General features: G+C 33.7%; 4 protein-coding genes across 6 annotated transcripts in view; 2 read left to right on the forward strand and 2 right to left on the reverse strand.

Annotated features, from left to right (window-relative positions):
• The window catches only part of LOC135836536 (protein inscuteable homolog), a 52,539-nt gene extending 45,374 nt beyond the window's left edge, over positions 1-7,165 (forward strand). The window contains exons 2-9 of one of the 2 annotated variants that reach the window (XM_065351428.1): positions 908-1,929; positions 4,220-4,426; positions 4,506-4,776; positions 4,933-5,175; positions 5,263-5,434; positions 5,922-6,279; positions 6,416-6,539; positions 6,733-7,165. In XM_065351428.1, the coding sequence (XP_065207500.1) occupies positions 914-1,929; positions 4,220-4,426; positions 4,506-4,776; positions 4,933-5,175; positions 5,263-5,434; positions 5,922-6,279; positions 6,416-6,539; positions 6,733-6,864 (2,523 nt within the window). In that variant the 5' untranslated portion in view covers positions 908-913 and the 3' untranslated portion in view covers positions 6,865-7,165. The remainder of the gene's footprint in view (positions 1-907; positions 1,930-4,219; positions 4,427-4,505; positions 4,777-4,932; positions 5,176-5,262; positions 5,435-5,921; positions 6,280-6,415; positions 6,540-6,732) is intronic. The other variant, XM_065351429.1, reaches the window with a different exon arrangement.
• A 290-nt stretch (positions 7,166-7,455) lies between these two features.
• On the reverse strand, positions 7,456-9,687 carry LOC135836546 (uncharacterized). The gene is made up of 4 exons (XM_065351441.1): positions 8,326-9,687; positions 8,111-8,176; positions 7,860-7,933; positions 7,456-7,748 (listed from the first exon to the last, which is right to left on the reverse strand). Exons 1-4 carry the CDS (start codon positions 8,408-8,410, stop codon positions 7,665-7,667), a joined length of 309 nt encoding a protein of 102 aa, XP_065207513.1. The 5' UTR covers positions 8,411-9,687; the 3' UTR covers positions 7,456-7,664.
• Positions 9,688-9,699: 12 nt separating this feature from the next.
• Positions 9,700-13,809, reverse strand: LOC135836534 (uncharacterized). The gene is made up of 4 exons (XM_065351425.1): positions 13,606-13,809; positions 13,399-13,500; positions 13,158-13,307; positions 9,700-13,002 (listed from the first exon to the last, which is right to left on the reverse strand). Exon 4 carries the CDS (start codon positions 12,783-12,785, stop codon positions 9,816-9,818), a length of 2,970 nt encoding a protein of 989 aa, XP_065207497.1. The 5' UTR covers positions 12,786-13,002; positions 13,158-13,307; positions 13,399-13,500; positions 13,606-13,809; the 3' UTR covers positions 9,700-9,815.
• A 762-nt stretch (positions 13,810-14,571) lies between these two features.
• Positions 14,572-17,989, forward strand: LOC135836535 (uncharacterized). 2 transcript variants are annotated; one of them, XM_065351427.1, is made up of 3 exons: positions 14,572-14,656; positions 14,768-14,893; positions 14,968-17,989. In XM_065351427.1, the coding sequence occupies exon 3, from the start codon at positions 15,056-15,058 to the stop codon at positions 17,585-17,587; it is 2,532 nt and encodes an 843-aa protein (XP_065207499.1). In that variant the 5' UTR covers positions 14,572-14,656; positions 14,768-14,893; positions 14,968-15,055; the 3' UTR covers positions 17,588-17,989. The 2 variants fall into 2 exon arrangements, with proteins under 2 accessions (XP_065207499.1, XP_065207498.1); XM_065351426.1 differs by having other exon boundaries at positions 14,988-17,989.
• Positions 17,990-19,289: the final 1,300 nt, after the last annotated feature.

Here is a 19,289-nt window from a genome sequence, read left to right on the forward strand (position 1 = left end):
CAAAAAACGTGGTTTTTTGAGAGTTTTTTGAGCTTTTGAGCTTGACCCACCACTCCAAATGGCCGGGTGATGACTTCTATAGAAAGTAGATCTAAAGATACATATTTGACGAGAAAATCGTTTTGGTATGTTTTTTCGTTCCGGAGTAATGTCGATTTAAAGTTTTCTTTTGTCCCCCCTTCTCTCCCCGTGTGATGAAAAATTCTGAAAAAATTCAGGGAGGTACGCCCATGTATCCTCTAACTATATTCGTTTACAGAATCAATTTATCTTAATTACGCGCTGATACAGAATTTTTCCCCTGAAAAACGCGTTTTTTGGCCCCCCTGGCTGAGGGGGGTGGGGTGGGGAGCGGGCTATGGGCCCAAAATTATTTTTTGGGGGTACTAAACATACCCTGTGAGTTTCATCGAAATCTGAGGTTAAGGGCATTTTGCCTATCTTATCGGGGGGTACCCTTTTATAGGTATAGCATCATAAGCGTTGGCTCAGTGTTAATCCGATTTCGAATGAATTGAAATTGAAAGTCAAACGAAATTAGATAAAATTTTTTTATTAGTCAATTTGAAATAAAATGGGATGGGGAGGGAGGGAATTTTGAAGTAGGTACATATTGAGCACCCCTAAAAAAATGTCGATATTGAAAATATAAGTTGATCGCTATGAATAGCGATCTGCTCAGGATCTGCTTAGGTAGAGATACCTACCTGATCTGGGATCTAAAAGGAAATAGGTATACTTACTAGTTACTTGATGTGTAATTTGTTTTCATAAAATTGCATTAGGTCATTAATTAAACAATTCTTCTATAAAAATAAATTATTGCGTATCTCTAACTCTGATAGATATCTCGCAGAACCTACTCAACACAAAAAATCTCATATTACGAATCTATTTCTGATTACAGGAAATAATGTGCGAATTTCGACGAACACGCAGCAAAGTCTGGTGGTCGAATTATTTCCACGAAGATGACGAAACAGACGACATAGTCCATCATCCATCGTTATCACGTTCGACCACTTCACGTTTCAGTTGGAGACGTTCCCTGGTCGAAGACAGCAGTCGGAATTCGTCGAGTAGTCCGAGCAACGGCAGTCATAAATCGCAAGACTCGGGGTTTTCTGATTCCGAATCATCTTCGCCTTCAAGCTGCGGTTCGAAGTCAGACAGCGATAATCGCGTCAAAAGCGACGAATCCTGCGACAAATGCGCGTCAGACGAGTCGAAAAACGACGAAAGCCCCAATTCGCCGACCGAATCGACCCTTTCCAAGTTACCAGAAATACCAGTACGAATCAGTAGGCCACATTTGTTACGATACAAAAAACGAGACAGGAATCAGGATAAAAACGAGAAAAATCTACAACTGGTTAAATCGAAATGCAATTCGATCAGCAGCTATTTGGCTGATTGCTATTTTCCTATCAACGATTTCGTTAACGAACCAAAAACACCAAAGGCTGAGTTACCTTGCGCGGAAACGTCGTCTCAAAGATGTACGCTCTCCAGATCCCAAACGTGTCACTCTCTGTATTCAGAATCGAGCGCGGATGAATCCAGAACTTGTTTCATCGTCGATGAGTTACCTAAATTGAGAAGTCCCTCGCTGGAAAATATCGAGAAAACCCCTCTCGGCAGCACCGATACTTTATCTTCGAGTAGTTTCGAAAATAACGATACGGTCAGATTTCTCGATAAAAAAGATCCGCCGAGTGGTCGCTGTTCGCCCGAGTTGCGTGCCGTCGAACAAAAGGATTTACCTTGCTTGAATGTCGATTTGTTGAAGAAGAACGATCACAATGAAACTTTAGATTTAAGCCTGTTACCAGAACCAGCTCATTCGTCGACACCTAAGAAAGATGAAGTCAAGTTACGCGCTGCCAAAAAAATCAGATCTCCGTCTCCTGTGACTGTAGAAGATAATAAGTAAGTATCAATATAGAAAAGGTACCTACCTGTAATTATTTGGAAGGTTTATTTAAATCACCTCATAAAATCTTCGAACGAGAATCCCTTCAATTCAACAATCCCACCTGCTAACGCAAATTTCAAACAAATAGGATGTTTTGAAATTGATTTTTCTATCAAGATGACATAACCCCGCCCCCCCGGTCAGAATTACATAATGGAAATTACCAAAAATTAATTCTATGAAATTAAGCAAAAAAGTTGCGCAAAAATCAGTGTTTAAAAAAATGTTTAAAAAAGTGATGAAACTTCAGAACAATTTGATAAAAAAAATGAACACTAAAAAGTGTTGAGAACATGTAAAATTGTATTTGTATCATAAAAACACAGAAAATTATTAATTAGGTATTTGAGATTTCCCCAAAAGTGATGAAATCTCAGGGAAATTTTAAATGATATCTATTAAAAAAAAACGAAATAAACATCATTAGAATCATTAAAAAATTATCAAAAAAAACAAAAACTGAAGAAATGTTGACAAAATTAAGTAAAAATTGCGTAAATTAATTAATGAAAATTTCCAAAAAAATAATGTAGGTACCACCTAATCTCTGTCGAATTCGACAACAATTGCTTAAAAATACTGTTTAAGATATGAAAACCGAAAAAAAAACATTAAAATCCGATGAAAATTATTTAAAAAATAAAAAATTGTCAAAAGTAGAAAAAGATTGAAAATCTGCATGGAACATTGTAAAAATTATTTCATTCCTACATCAAAAATTTTTCTTATTGCTTTTTGATCAAGTTGAAAATTGAACGTGAAACGAACAGATTTTTAGAAGAAAAAATACATAATACTTATATCTAAATTTTGTTTTCGTTGTTTTAGTACATTCAGGTTTTTTCGTCTCTTTTTTCTTTTTCAATTTCTCAAAAAAAAGTTGTTTATTTACGATTTATCTACGTAAATATTTATTTAGGTATTTCAATTATTTTTTTAAATTTTTGTAAATAACTTTTGTGTTTTGTTTCATTCAAAATTTTAAAAAATCGTATTCATTTCAATTTTTTAAAAAAATACTTGGAAGTAATTCTCCATCCTTTTATTTTCTTTATCCATTTGTTGGCAAAACAAATAATCGCTCATTTTCAAGTACCTAGGTTATTTCTTTTCTTTTTTTAATAATCTATCACAAAAATCTAATTTCTCAAAGAAAATACAGTTGTTTATTCAGGTATAGGTATAATATTTATTTCAATTACCTACTTCTTTTAATTTTTGAGACTTTTCTTTTTGATTTCATTTGAAAATTGAAAAAAGAAGTTTTTTGTTTGTTTTTATTCATTTTGTTTTTTTCAAACAGAATTAATTTTTCAATTTTGTATTTGTTTGATTTTTTTGATAAACTTTTGTTATTTTAAAAATGCATCTCTCGGTGACTTCGATTTCTAAAAGGGAACCTACCTCTGAAGGTCAGGAGAATGTGGTCAAATGTGCATGAGGCAGCGATTTTTGTGAAGAAATTTTTGTAAATCAAAAAAGTGTAAATTCATGAAAGTAGGTAGCTCTAAAATTGATGCCTGCAGTTGAAGTATACCTACCTAAACAAATCATTATGGGTTATGGGTAGAAAAATATTATTCATCTAAAAAATAATCAGTATTATTTTCATTGATCAACACATGACCCACATCAGTTTGATTTATCATTTGAATAATGAGAAACCTAATCTTTATTTCTCAGAAAATTAAATCAGCTACCTACTCGATTATTTGTAAACTTGTTTAATTAGTTGATACGTTGTAGTCAAAAGATGATGGCAATTATCTTTTTTGTGCGTTTATTGCGGTGCATCGAAGAGAGGGGATGGATGGATGGATGGATGGATGGATGGATGAATAAATAAATAAATAAATAAATAAATAAATACAGGGTGCCCAGAAATATCGAGTCCCCCTAAAAAAGTTTTCTACTAAAATACTTTGGTTGGTCGTAGGTCACAGTGAATGATAATAATGATAGCACATGATTGGTTGTTGGACTGGAGAGATAACATTCCACCAATCATATGCATCTATTTCACGTTTCCAACCTATATTTTTAATGAAAATCTTTCTTTGGGGTACTCGATATTTCTGGGCACCCTGTACTTATACCTATGTAGTAGGTACCTTACCATTATTAAAAGGGCTCTAAATATTATTTTTCGAAAAAATAACGCCATAACCATAATAATAGATAGTAACTACGTATTTAATTATAAATATGTATTGATTAATTTACGTATGTATTATTTTAATTCAGACCCATAGATCCACCAGTGGCAAGATGGCTTCGCGAATCAAGATATCGTTACGAACCAGAATGCATGACGACACTTCAAGCGAAATCCATCTCGCAATGCTGTAAAAGAAATCCAAGCACGATGGTCGTTTGGGATTCAGTCAACTCAGTCCTTACGTTTCAACATCGAACTAAACTCATCGCCAACGAATTTTTAAAATTGTACGAGTGAGTTCTCGCGAAAAGTCTCGAAAATACACTCCACAGCCCATTGAAAATTTTTTAACAAAACGTTGTCAATTTTCAGAAAAATCAACATATGCACTGCAGACGACACTAGTTCACATATACAAGGTTTAATTAATAATATTATGGAGTTCATCATCGGTTATTCGCAATTGTTACCTAGAATGGAATCGAATGATAAAGAGAATCTTCTCAAATTAATGGATATGGGTGATAGGCTGAGGCAAATTATCAACACTTCGATCGATCAATCCGCTTTACTGAATGAGATCAATATTTTAGAGAAATTTTTTTCACGTTTCGTCGACAGTGTGCTGATTCAACAAATCACTGTAAGTGTAATAATAGGTACCTACTTTGTTTAAAAGTCGTTCTTGCGTGTTTCATGCTCAAAATATGTTACCAAAACGTAATTACTTAGGTAGTTAAACTTGGAACCTACAAACGTAAATTTATTTATAATTTTTTGCATTTTTTTAAATGTACAGCTATTGTCATCTATACTGGAAAACCCAAGCAGCGAGATCACATTATTAAACGCACTTTCCAGTATTTCCACTTTGAGTACGAATACTTCTCGTGTCAGCGAACTGATCACTCATTTCAACGGAATTCAAAATTTACTCTCGATATGCGCGCATTCCATTTCATCTATTAACGTGAGAACAGCAGCTTTACGTACATTGGCAGCAGTTTGTCAAAATTCAGTCAGCATTCGGCAATTAGAAAAAGTACGTGGACATATCTAGAGATAGGTACCTATGTAGGTACTTGAGTTTTTTGCAACGTTCAACAATGAGTTGATTATTTTATCGTAGGCCGGAGGAATTGAAATACTTTCAAGGTTACTTTCGGATGAAGATACGTCAGAAAATGAACGATTAGAAGTCGTATCAGTGCTAGTCCAAATTACCGCCCCCTGGATCGAAGATGGTCACGTTATTAAAGGATTGGTTTATCATTTGTATCCGATTATCGAATCATTAACTCGTAAGTATGATTTTATTACAGTGAATTTGAGTAATTAAGTGACTTTTTTTTGCTGAGGAATAAAAATGAAGGGTGGTAAAGTATTCTTTTGATCAACATTTCAAGTGCTCAAGCTCATCTTTGAATATTTAACGATATTTTGCGTGTTAAAAATATTTTAAAAAGGTATCATTCGATGATTTTTTCAATTTTTTAATGCTTTTTATTTCAATAAAAGACTCGTAGGTACGTAAGTAGGTATTTACTTAATATTTTTCTCTAAACAAAACAAACAAAGGGTGGATGATCGTTGAAAAAAAAACAAAAATTTTGAACGTGATTATTTTTGCCTAACCTTAAATTTGAAGGAGCTGTAAATGGATTTTTTTATGCAAAAATATATTTTTCGACGAAAGGTTCAAATTGATAACTAAATTAAATTTATTATTATTTCATAAATAATAAAATTAAATATTAAATATGCATTTTTTTCCATTTCTACTCACAGGATTAATAGAACGATGCGAATCCTGCGAAACACTACTCCTATCATCCGCAGCTCTAGCAAATATCACTTTCATCGAGCCTCAAGCTGTATTCGTCCTATTACAACTGGACACAGCAAGATGTCTCCTAACATCTGTAAGAAATCTAGGAGTGCGAGCTTCGGTATTCCTTCAAGAACAAGTCGCCACATTAATTGCAAACATGGCAGCAGTACCAGAGACAAGACCACACTTGGCACAGCATAGGGCAGTGGGTGCTTTACTTTGTTTCTTGCAAGTTAAACATTCACCCATTCAAACCGCCGCTGAAATTTCTGCTGCTGAACGTCTACAGCATAAATCAGCCATAGCTTTATCCAGGTTCGTGCAACGTATGCCGTATTCTTATTACAATTGACACGTTTTAATCATTAAATAATATACCTATAATGCATATTCTATCGAATGTCTATGATATATTCGTATCTTGAAGCGTGGTATTGTGAAAATTTTGCAGATTATGCACTAATCCAGAAATAGCGAAACAAGTTATCGAATTACAAGGTGTCACGCGATTAGTAAGATTATGTCGGGAAGAACGTGAAAGAAATTACAGCGATGGTGTATTAGTCGCTTGTCTGGTAAGCGAATTTCACTTGCATAATACCTACCATGTGTAGATGACTACCATCTATCAGAAAATACACGTAAATAAGAATGCAATACGTATAATAGTATAAATCTCCTCTATAATATAACGAGTAAATCTAGTTTTATAACGCACCTTTTTTTCTATATTTTTTTAATTATCAAACTTTTTTTTTTCGAACGCAGGCTTCTCTACGTAAAATTACTGCTGTCTGCGGAAACGACGTGATTGATAAACTCGATGCCAAAGAATTAGTCGAACCCAGATTGGTTGATTCGTTTCTTCTGTATTCATCCAGACAAGAAAGTTACGTCTAAGTTCATTTAACTTTTTTTTAAAAGTGTAAGTTCTTACCTCGTGTTTTTGTTTTTCACGTATACCTACTTACAGCTTCTTTTATACGTTTTCTTGTCTTGTACACGTGTATTTTTTCTTGTCTTTGAATTAGTTTTCCTTGTAATACGATTCTTTGATGCTATGTTTATTTTATTACAGTGTGCCATATTTTATTTTTATACTATGTTTTCGTATCTTGTACTCATACTCGCGTATTATATTGTTTTTTTTTCAGTCATTCATTATCATTATGAATAAAATATAGCATAACTTATCGTTAGATTCGTTTCATTGTACTTTTTTCCTTCAAAATAAATAATCTTCTTATATAAAAATTCATTGCTCTTCGATTTTCGTCAAAAAAACATGTGAAAAAAAAAGAAAATAAATGAAAAACCAATGCTACAATTGACACGGAATTAGAATCATCATATAGATTCTATGATGATAAGTACCTATTTGCTTGAAATGGAAACTCCCTCATCGTTAATGATCAATAGATCAATGTCTTCCGAAAAATAGACTCATTCTACAATGAAACTTTTGATTGAAGTTACAAAGAACATCGTACATCATGATTCATGCATTTTATTAATTTGAAGCGGATATTTTAATCAGTTGTTATAATTACAAATTCCTAATAAAGAATACGATACTATATTTTAGGTGCGCTGTATAATGTGTTGCCGATGTTGCACTTTTAAGGAATCACAATCTTTCGAATTTCGATAAACTACTATTCTTCGAACTAAATTGATGATTTTTCCACCAGTTATCAAAACTAAGAAATGCTATCATTTCCTTTTGTTTTTGAAATGTTGAAATTGATTTTCCCCATATTGGACAGTCCAGAATCATCGACGATCTATTAAACAGAAAATAACGGAGATGACAATTAAATGATTACTTACTTAGTTATTACATGATAATGATGATTTATAATATTATAATATGAGACACGAAAGGTACAACTTACTATGAAATCTGAATTATTAAAACTTGAATTGAAAGCCGAGTTGTTTTTTATAATATCAATTGAAAATAAAATGCCTGTAAAATAAAAATTTTTTAAAAATGCAAAATACATATCAGAACAATTTAACACGTATCTAGTAGGGGATACCTACTAAAAACATTTTCAATTTTTTCCCCCTTAGGGCTACACATAATATGTATGATTAATTTTAAATTAAAGTTGAAATAATAATATGTACATTTGAAACTTACTGTAATCCGGATATTGTTTAGAATCATTAGCTGAAATCACTTCAATAACTTCATTATTGATAATTCCTGCAAACAAATTGAATTCTTCATTGTAAAATAAAATAGTAACAGCCCCAACAGTGTCAACAGCTCAACACAGTTCTAGATAAGTGCTTATTGCACTCGCGGGTAAGCATTTAAAAAAATGAAAAAAAGTAAAAGGATTAGGTACTCACTGTCCTCCGAGTGAACCAGTAAAAAAAATAAACCCAATATAATTACAATCACTTTAAATACTCGTATCGAATTTCGTAATAACATTGTGTGTAAGTTTTTATTTCGTGTTCTTGAATATTTCTAAATCTTCATCAGCAATAGTACCTAAGAAGGTAGGTTACTTGATTTGATGAAACTGCAATCGAAACTGATCCCTTGTTTCATAAAAAAAATCACCATGCGTCATACTTACTTATTAAAAGGTATTTAACTATTCACACATTAAGAAATTAGTGTACCTTGGTACGTATGGCAATTATAGGTACTTGGCTAATTAAATAGGTAATTTATAAATTGGCGATTGATTTCAATGAGAGTCATGTAAAACATTTCTGTTTCAATAGGTTTATTGAACGTAGATTCTTATAGAGCTGTTTGACAAACAAAGAAAATCAAACATTCTCAATTGCTTTTAAAATACATAAACAGGAAATACCATTCCAGTTGGTCTGATTTTTTTTTTACCTCGAATGAGGAAATCTTACCATGAAGTTTCTAGCTCGGTCGGCGAAAAACAGATCATGTCATTGAGCTCCCAATTTCATTAAAATAATGTGAAAAATCTAGAACTGAGCAAGATATTTATTCTTGGATTTGAACATTTTTTTTGAGTTTGAATAATAGATCTTTAGAAAGTTTGATTAGTGTCGGCCATAGGTTTAATGTCCAAAAAGTATTTGGAAGCTTCAAAGCGACTTAAAACTACCTGCAGGTTGCAGTCAACTTCATAGCGTAAAAGGTTATTGAAATTAGTTTGCAAAGTGGATTCCAGCTTTTCAACTCCATTTCATGAAATGTGGAAACTTCCAAAAAGTCGTTGAAGGCTCCAAAATGACTGGAACCCACCTGCATGTGGAGTGCAGAGTGAACTTTGGATTTTTCAACTCTGTTTTTGGTAAAAATTTTATGGAAATTTGGAGGATTGGGAAGTTTCCAAAAAGTTGCTAAAGGATTCGAAGATTGAACCGACTTGAGTCTACCTGCAGCCTGCCCACTAGATCCGCGCGTTACACTCCTGACGGATCCGTTGTCAGAATTTCAGAGGCCACGTAAGTCACAACACATACAATGTGCTTCTTATGTTTGGGTCTATAGTTGAAATTTTGGGATCTCTTGAGAGGAAACTATATTTTGCATGCTCTTTCACGTCTTTCAGTATGGCTTTTTGTCCGATTCGAAAGCAAGTTGGGATAAGTACCTCCTTCATGAGACAGAAAATTTATTCTTAAAGACAGCTAGGTTTATTTTCTTAGTAAATAATTAGGTATTAGGAACCAGTAACATAAATTTTCAATAGTGAAAAACTTTCTTGCATCTGAAAAAAAAACAAATCGTTCCAATCTCAATCAATTTATTGAAATTTACATAAATGTACCTACTTACAAATACGAGAACACGTTCTACTAGAGAAATTTTTAAACCTAAATTATAACAGTTTAAAAACGATAATTTACCTGGGCAAAAATTGCATATCTCGAATTACTTGTAATTTATCAAATTCATAAACTACATCTACTATTTCATTAATATGATTCATATCAATTTCAACCGCCTTATTGTATATTTTAGACAAACTCTCATCAAATGCTCCTTCCAAACCGTGTTTATCTTTCAATTCACTGACAATTTTTAAAAGATCATGCAACCCAGTCAAAATACTTCGTCGAATCAAATTTTGCTTCAAATGAGAAGATCCGCATTTCTCCACATTACTACTTAAACAACACATCAACCAAACCAGTAACTGATTTTCAGACAGAATAAGACCTTTAGACTTCAGCTCAGGCAAAACTTTGATAATTTGAGCGGCAAATATGATATTAACGTCAGGTAGAACTGAATTCTGTTCATTTTCAAGGGTGAGAAGTCTATTTTCCAGATTATTGACGAAACCTTTGAACTTATCAATCTGTTTCGAGTCGAATTCATGATTTTGAAGAATATCCCAATCAGATATCGTTCTAAATATTACTGAAATATCCGGGAGAGTGTAATTTTTACACGAAGCATCTAGACTCAAAAGACTGACCAGGAAATTCTTCAACCGGTTCTGTTCATCTGGGGTCCATTTTTCTTTGCTCAGAATTTCCAATATTGATAAAGAATCGAATATTTCGACGACGCTTCTAGAATCAAACTGACTGCATATTTTGGTCCCTTTTTCAGCAAGTTTGATAATGAAATGTTTCAAGTTTTTTAACTGATCATCGTTCCATTTCTTGTCATCAAAAATGTTGAATTTACACACAGAGTTTAAGCCGCTGGAAATTTCTTGAGGACTAAATTCATCCACAATAGTACTTCCACGATTTACAGTATTTACGATGAAATGTCGAGCTGCTCGTATTCCAAAAATATGCCACTTGGATAGGGCATTCAAGCTGTTAACGACGCCTCGAGAATCGAATTCATCAGAAATTGAATTCCCTTGTATGACCAGTTCTGCGATAAATTCCTTAGCTCCTTCCAATTCAACGATGTTCCACTTAGAAAGAGCATTTAAGCAATTACTAACTTGTTGGCAATCGAATCTGGTGATCGTTGAACTCCCACGTAAAATTAAACGAACAATGAATTCTCTAGCTCCTTCAAGCTCGTCGATCTTCCACTTAGACACAGCATTCAAGATATTTGCAATCCCTTGAGCATCAAAACCACCAACTGAAGAATTTCCTTGCTTCAGCAGTTCCATGATAAACAAGTTGGCTCCTTCGAATTCGTCGACATTCCATTTACTGAGAGCGTTCAAGCTGTTGGCAATACACTGTGAGTTAAATCTATTGATTAGCAAACGACCGCGTTTTATAAATCGAGTAATTAATTCCCTGGCTCCTTCTACTTCGTCGATATCCCATTTAGAAAGAGCATTCAAGGAGCTAGAAATACTCAATGAGTCGAATGTATCAGCTGATAGAATTCCACATCTGACCAATTGTACTATGAAATCTTTACTTCCTTTCAGTTCGTGAATATTCCATTTAGACAACGCGTTCAAACTATTGGCAATCTCTTGAGGATTGAAACCACCGGTTGTTGATCTTCCTCGTTTTATCAACCGAACGATAAAATCTTTGGAACCGTGGAATTCATCAATATTCCATTTGCTAAACGCATTCAAACTATTGGCGATATTTTGGCAAGTAAATGTATCGATGATAGAGTTTCCATTTTTGATTAACGAAACAATAAAACCTCTAGCTTCTCGCATCTCGTCGACGTTCCACTTGGACAAAGCGTTCAAAATTAGCGCGATCTCCATGGAATTGAATTTATTGGTCACCAAAGTTCCTTGTTTGATTAAGTAAATTATAAACTCGTTGGCACCTCGCAATTCTTCAACGTCCCACTTGGACATTGCGTTGAAGGTTTTAACGATATCCAGAGGAGTGAACCTTTCATCGGTTGATCTTCCTTTTTCAAACAGCAGGTGGATGAATTCTCCGGCACCTTCGAAATCACTTATATTCCATCTGGATAAAGCATTCAAACTGTTTGAAACAGAGAAAGAATCGAACTGATCAATAATTTTGATGCCTCGTTTTACTAAACAACTGATAAATTTCTTCGATCCTTCAAATTCGTTAGTGTTCCATTTCGATAGAGAACTCAGACAATTACTGATACCCTGAGAATCAAATTGATCAGCTGTTTCATTCTCCAGTATCCAAGTTCCTCGACATATCAAACCATTAATTACAGATCTGAACAAATCAACCTCAGCTATTTTCCGGTTACTAATTTGAACACAACCTTCCCATATATCGCTATTCAACACATCCCATTTGGATAACGCGCACAAACTATTAGCAACGTGCCAAGAGCTAAATTTAGAAAGATCTCGACTATTTGGATTTAATAACTGGTCTCCTCTCTCAGCCAATTTAATGATTAACTGTTTGAAATTGTCTCGATGTGCGGAGTTCCATTTGGTACCAAAAATATTGAATTTTAATAAACTATTGAACGTTCCGGAAATTCCACTAGCTTCAATTTTGCCCAGAGAATCGAAACGTCTGAGCCATTCTTGCACCAAATCAGCAACCTCCTCAGATAAGTTTTCGTTTTTTATGATAGAATTTAACTGCTTCGAGAAATCAGCATGTCTTTTGAAGTAGGCGATTCTCTCTTTTTTCCTTTCCATGTGCATGTAACGTAATTCCTTGGAAAAATTAGCGTTATTTGACAAGCTGAGGAATCCCTGTTTCACATTAGAATTAAGAGTATAATGCACTAACTTTGGAGAATCAACATGATCTTGTGAGCTAGAAAGCACGGTTGTTCCGGTTTCTCGCATGTGACATGATTTTTTCGAGAAGTAATTACGACCTCGAAAATTGGGAAACATCTTTAAGGTGGTACCTTCGTGGAAATAATATAACTGCTTCAACATATGAGTGTGACCTTTGCAAATGGAAAACATTTTTACAGTTGAACGTTGTAACACTTCTCAATCAACGAATCTCGGCAAGTGTTCAAACAGTTTAGCCGCAGAATTGGAAATTGTGAGTTACAGCTGCGTAATTCAACAAGAATATGGCAATTACTGGATCGAAAGAATCGTTGCGCTTTCTGTTTTGGTTTCCTTCCTCGAAGATTCGTTTGTTAGATGGCTATGAACAACCCAACCTAAAAGATTCCTGTAACATATTTTTCAGATTAATTTTCAATAATTTGGCACTTTAAAAGTGACTTCGTTTGTAATAAATTTATTAAAATCTGAACATTACAAAATAAACAACACAACGAACTGTATCAATAGAAATGATGATTTTCATTGTGGAATTCCACTCACCTATTTGAATTTTCTCGAGGCACTAAATATCTCGGTTTCTCGACGAATGGACTTTCATTGTAACATCAATAACCCATCGTAGAATAATAAAAACTAAATCAAACAGAATTTTGCTGGTGTTGAGTATATAAGTGTCTACTGAGGCAAAAACTGAAAAAAAGAAAACAAGAGGTAGATGAATGATGACGTTTGATGTAAATCAACGAAGATGGATGATAACTTTTCCATGATGCATACTCACAAATTGGGACACGACGAACAACGACGACTTCTCAATAAAATAGGAAGCGATTTACCGTACTATCAATCTAAGAATACACAATAACTCGGAGATAGAATCTAGCTGAAATGGAAACAGACACATTTTAGCAATCACTCAATCAGCTATCAAAGTAATAAGATATAATTCTACCTAAACAATAGTGAATGTCACTCGAACAATACTTACTAATTAATACTTTTCGAATATTTACCAAACATAAGCAATTGAGTTGGCAATTGGTATATTTATGATAGTTTTCATGAATCAAGGTTAGTTCATTACCGGCACAAAGGTCTCTGCTGCTGCTGATGAATAAGCTTGAATGTATTGAACACGATAATACCGCAGCGTCGAAAGCTTCAGAGCTTCACTGCAATTGATCAAATTGGTCTAATTAGCATTAGCAAAAGTATGAACTATGATTATGAAGCTAGTCAAATAATTAATTTACCTGACTTTGCATTTGGGCACTAGTACACCCTCCTCTCCCCTATCCATCCCAAGAAGTTTGTTTAAAATCATGTGTATCATGTGATAGTTAGTGATAGTGATAATAGTGATAGCAAATGTGATAACAATTTTGAATTTTGAAAAAAAATATTTGAGTCGAATCACGGTCGAAGCAGATTTTATAATTATGAATTAAATTCTGCAGTGCGTACTTTTTAACTTCAGTCCAATTTTTTGATTTGACATTGACTAAATGAACATTAGGAGTGAAATACTCAGTACTCGTAGAGAAGAGATTTCTGCTCATAAAACTTAGATTCGGTTGAAAATTCGTCAAGTTTATTCATACCGGTATAGAACCAATTTTCACGCAAATCCTACCACAGCGGTACTAATTTCTAGCAAATAATTCGTAAGTACAATAAAAAACATAAGAAGATCACATTTACTCTAACATTATTTCATTATTGGCAAAAGTTTTCAATTGTCGGTGTGATGAAATAATTTTTATGACGGATAACCTTGCCAATGATAATACTCATAATACACTGAATTTGAGACTCTCCTGTATTTTTTGCAACATCACTCACTGAAACACCATCTTTAGTTTTCTTCGATTGATTTAGTTTTCTTCGATTGATATCTTCCTTAAGATTCATATATTTATTGTGAGTAATCTTGGTATTAATTTTCTGTTGACAGATATTAAAAACTGTAATGCAGCTTTGAAGTGAATCTTTAATTAATTGCAACTTGGCAACTGAATGGATTGTTCGAAATAACGTTTGTAAGTTCATTTTTATTTTTGTATTCGTGTTATTTGTTTCGTGGTATTCGATTCGAAATATTCATTTTGTATGTTACTGCTCGAAATAGTAATGATTTGTGATATTTTCAGTGTAAAACGAAGAAGTTGAAATATGTATGTGTTTCCTGAATGTTAATTTCTTTCGTTGGATTCCGTTACATTTTCGTATGTTTTCAAAAATGGCTTTAAACAGTTCGATAAAAACGACTCATTAAAGTAAGAAATTATGTTTCGCCTTCCTAAACGTAAACTTTTCGTTTTTTTTTCAAATTCTATACGAATTAAAATAGAATATCTGTATCTGTTTCAGGAATAATTTCACGCAGGGTTTCTCAAAATTCCGATCGTTGAAAGCAGCTGCATCATACGAGTTTCAATATGTTTTCCACCTTACGAGGTCGTGCTCATCTCTCCAAGAAATTATATTTGATCTACGGCAGTAGAGTCCTGAAAATACCGCCAAATTTACGAAGTTACGTCAATTTTTCTAAAAACATTTCTTACCTACAAAAAGGGGGCAACTCGCGAGATCATTGTGATTCTTCAAAGCAGGTGCTTCATACTCATAATGATACGTTAAAATTAGTATCTTTCAGTTTTTCAAATCACCCCGTTTTTTCTCAAAAGTTGCGACGCAATCACGCAAATAGCGAAACAAAACTATTTTCTGCTTATCAAAAACACTCTGATTTTTCAAAAAAATTGTCTTCCACGAGCAAAGATGAGATGGATCAGATAAGCACTCTGGTTGGAGAATGGACAAAGCGTTTCGATTCTTTGGGCAAACTCGATGCCAATATTTTCTGCGGTACTTTGATTACTCTATCAAGATTTCATGTTTTTGATAAGAAATGGAATGAAAAAGATCAGGAAAACTTCAAAGTACTGATTGCTAAAATAGTAGTGGAAGGGAATCGATTATTGGACACGAATCGTCAGTCTGTTTATAAATTAAAACCGTGGCAAATCGCGTATACCTTGAACGCTCTATCTGGTTGGAGTGTATTTAGAAAAGATATGTGGAACGGTAGCTTTGAAGTGTACGGTAAAGAAATAACCGAAGTTCAGCTATTCAAGTCTGTCATCGTTAAACTAATCCATCAAGGGAACAGTTTACTAAATCCTAGTAACAAAACAGTCGATCAGTTCGATTCTCAGACTGTAGCGAACAGCTTGAATGCTTTGTCCAAATGGCACATAAACGAGTTGGAAGGAGCAAGTGAGTTCATTGTTCAATTAATGAAACAAGGAGGTACGGCGGCTACTGGATTTGCTTCAACGCAGCATAATACGGAAGATGAAAAACACATTTGTATGGGAGTCATTAAAACCTTGAAAGCTATGTCTAAATGGCACAACGAGGAATTACAAGGATCTAGAGAGTTTATCACTCAAGTACTTGTGAAAGGAATTTCACTCGCTGGTAAATTCAACTCTAAAGAAATCGCCAACGGTCTAAACGCTTTATCTAAATGGAATATTAATGATTTTCAAGAAGCCAAAGGGTTCATTGTTCTGCTGATCAAACGAGGAAATGCGATTATCGACCAATTTAACTGTCAAGATATTTCCAATTGTTTGAACGCGTTGTCTAAGTGGAGTATAAACGAATTACCGGGCTCTAAAGAATTTGTATCTCAGTTAGTCAAACGTGGAAGTGCTACGGCCAAAGGATTCAATCCTCAAAGCGTTTCTAATAGTTTGAACGCAGTGTCCAAATGGGACATTGATGAAATACAAGGAATTCGGAAATTTATCGTTGAGTTGGTAAAATGCGGAAATCTAACAATCGATATGTTTAGTTCACAAGACGTTTCCAATGCTTTAAACGCCTTTTCTAAGTGTAACATCGATGACTTCGAAGGTGCTAGAAAATTCATCAATCAGCTGATTAAACAAGGAAGTTCTACGATCGATGGATTCGATTCTCAAGAAATTGCCAACAGCTTGAACGCTCTTTCAAAATGGAATATCGAAGAGTTTCGAGGATCCAAAGAGTTCATCACCAATTTAGTTCAACGAGGCAGTGCAACAATAGGTGGATTTCATTCTCAAGAGATAGCTAGCAGCTTGAACGCTCTGTCCAAGTGGACAATAGACGAGTTGCCTGGAACTACAGAATTCATCTCTCAGTTATTAGAACAAGGCAGTTCCATGGTTTCAGAATTTAACTCTCAGGGGATCTCAAATTGTTTAAACGCTCTTTCCAAGTGGAACATCAACGAGTTCCGAGGATCTAAATATTTCATTATTCAGTTATTTAAGAAAGGTATTACAAAGAGCGGTGAATTCATACCTGTAGATATATCTACGAGTCTGAATGCTCTATCTAAATGGGAAATCAACGAATTACCCAGAGCTAGGGAATTTATAGGCAAGTTAATCCAACGAGGAAGCTCGACAGTGGGCAGATTCAATTCTCAGAATGTTGTCAACAGTTTGAATGCATTGTCCAAATGGAGTATAGGCGAATTCGAAGGATCTGAAGAATTCATCTTGAAGATGATTAAACGTGCAAGGTTTCTGATTCGTGAATTTGATCATCAAGCCGTTGCTGCTAGTTTAAACGCGTTTTCCAATTTGAAAGTCCATACGTCGAAAGGAGCTGAGGGCGATTTTCAAGGAGTTGGAGAGTTAATTGATCTATTATGTAAACGAGGTTGTTCAACAGTTGACCAATTCCAACCTCTAGAAATCACCATTAGTCTGAATGCCTTGTCCAAATGCAATATTAATGAATTTCGGGGAACTGGCGAATTTATTGTTCGATTAATAAAGCGAGGGCATTCAACAGTCGACAAATTCAATTCTCAAAACATAGCTGCTAGTTTAAATGCATTATCTAAATGGAATATCAATGAAATCAAAGGATCAAAAGAATTCATCGATCTATTAGTTAAACGAAAATGAAGTTATTAAAAGTTGACGAATTAAAATTGAAATACATACATATCAAACACATTTTAAATGTATAAAAATGAAGAATATTTTCTGTTTTGCTCGAATTGTTTTCAATCTCCTGTGTTTTATTTTTGTAGTGTAGTTTTACGGATGTACATAATTGTCATAATTGTAAATCTGAACTCAATGTACCTATTTTCTTATTTTTCAAATGTTCGTTTTGTTGTTTTTTTTTGTTGTTTATTTACATTTGCCAGATGCAATTTTCAATAAATCGATTAAAATATGGAACCACACGTTTTGTTTCAGATGGAAGAAATTTTTCACCGTTGAAAATTGTACGGTGCCTAATTTATTTCTAGGGAAAATTAACCTCTGTCTTTTGAGAATAAAATGTTTTGTCTTATGAAACCGGTATTCTTACTTGCGTGAACATTTTTAAACTGGGCAGAGCAAGACCGAAGAAGCATGCTAAATAATAAAAATCATCACCCAAAATTTCAGGTTCTGAAGTGCATTCAAAGTTTTTTTTTCGAGTTTTAAAAATCAAAAATCAGGCTATAAAAATAGGAAAATCCAAAATTCTAACAAATTGACTTGGAAAGCTGAAATTTGATATATTAGCGCACTTTTGACCCGCCAAATCGATTGGAAACTGTTTCAAATAATGGTTTTGAGCAGTTCTGGAACTTCCAGTGAATTTTTAGTTCCCAAACTGTTGCTCGTCACTTCTGTTCTGTCTTCCTGCACTTCCACATTTGCCCTTGGTGGAACTTCGGTTTTGTGATTTGAAATAGAAATCCATAATAGAGTATTTCTATCAGATGGTTGGAATTGTTTTTTAAAGATTGTTCTCGCACTTTTAAATCTACTTTCGAAACTAAAATTCACATTCGATTCTGATATTTTGTCCTCTTAAATCATATACTTACTTCTGAGCACAATGTAAAATGAAAAATACCGCAAATTCGGTTTATACATTTTTTTTAAACATTTTCGAAAACAATATAAACTAAATTATACAACAATATCAATAACTGTATAAAATTATACAATACATATAGGAAAATATACGTAAGATAAATACTAAAATTTAATGATAAAATGTAAAATGAACTCTCAATTAAGGCACCTGCATAATAGGAAAAAACCTCATCGAATTTACATTTCGAATATTATGTCACCGAAACAATAAAAAGAACTAATCGAGGGATAACACTACGTAAAAAAATCTTCGTTACTATAGAATCCAGCCATTAAAAAAATTTTGCACTATGATTTTAATTCTCTTCTAAAAAAAAAAAAAAAATACTATCAAAAATCACGACTCGCGTAGCTCGTTACTGGGATAAAAATACAGGTAAAATCGCAGACTTCGACGTATTAATCCGACCTTAATTAATAAATAAGACGTTAGGCTTTTCATTATTAAATTAAACGCACGCGGCAATCGTAAGATGAAATTTAACCGTTTCGAATTACATACAACACGGTAGAACACACCGAAAAAGCGAAGAAGCAGGTGACGCGTAAATCAAGCCATAATTTATTAAAACTAAAGGTAAAACAACAACCTGTTAACAATATAAAATATTTATATTTTAATTTATTAAAATAAGTATCGACAAAAAAGAGAAAAATAATATCGAACAAAATAATAACGTGTAAAAATTATACAAAAAAACCCTTCTTGATTTCACCGCGAAGTCAA

Source organism: Planococcus citri, chromosome 2 (genome assembly GCF_950023065.1).
Source record: "Planococcus citri chromosome 2, ihPlaCitr1.1, whole genome shotgun sequence".
NCBI lineage: Eukaryota > Metazoa > Arthropoda > Insecta > Hemiptera > Pseudococcidae > Planococcus > Planococcus citri.

Excerpts from the sequence above, each read along its gene's own strand:
- LOC135836546 (XM_065351441.1), bottom strand. The coding sequence starts at position 8,410 with ATGTTATTACGAAATTCGATACGAGTATTTAAAGTGATTGTAATTATA. Across the intron at positions 8,177-8,325 it reads ACTGGTTCACTCGGAGGACA|GAATTATCAATAATGAAGTT; the intron begins GTGAGTACCTAA and ends ATTTGTTTGCAG. Across the intron at positions 7,934-8,110 it reads TAAACAATATCCGGATTACA|GCATTTTATTTTCAATTGAT; the intron begins GTAAGTTTCAAA and ends TTTATTTTACAG.
- LOC135836534 (XM_065351425.1), bottom strand. The coding sequence starts at position 12,785 with ATGTTTTCCATTTGCAAAGGTCACACTCATATGTTGAAGCAGTTATAT.
- LOC135836535 (XM_065351427.1), top strand. The coding sequence starts at position 15,056 with ATGTTTTCCACCTTACGAGGTCGTGCTCATCTCTCCAAGAAATTATAT.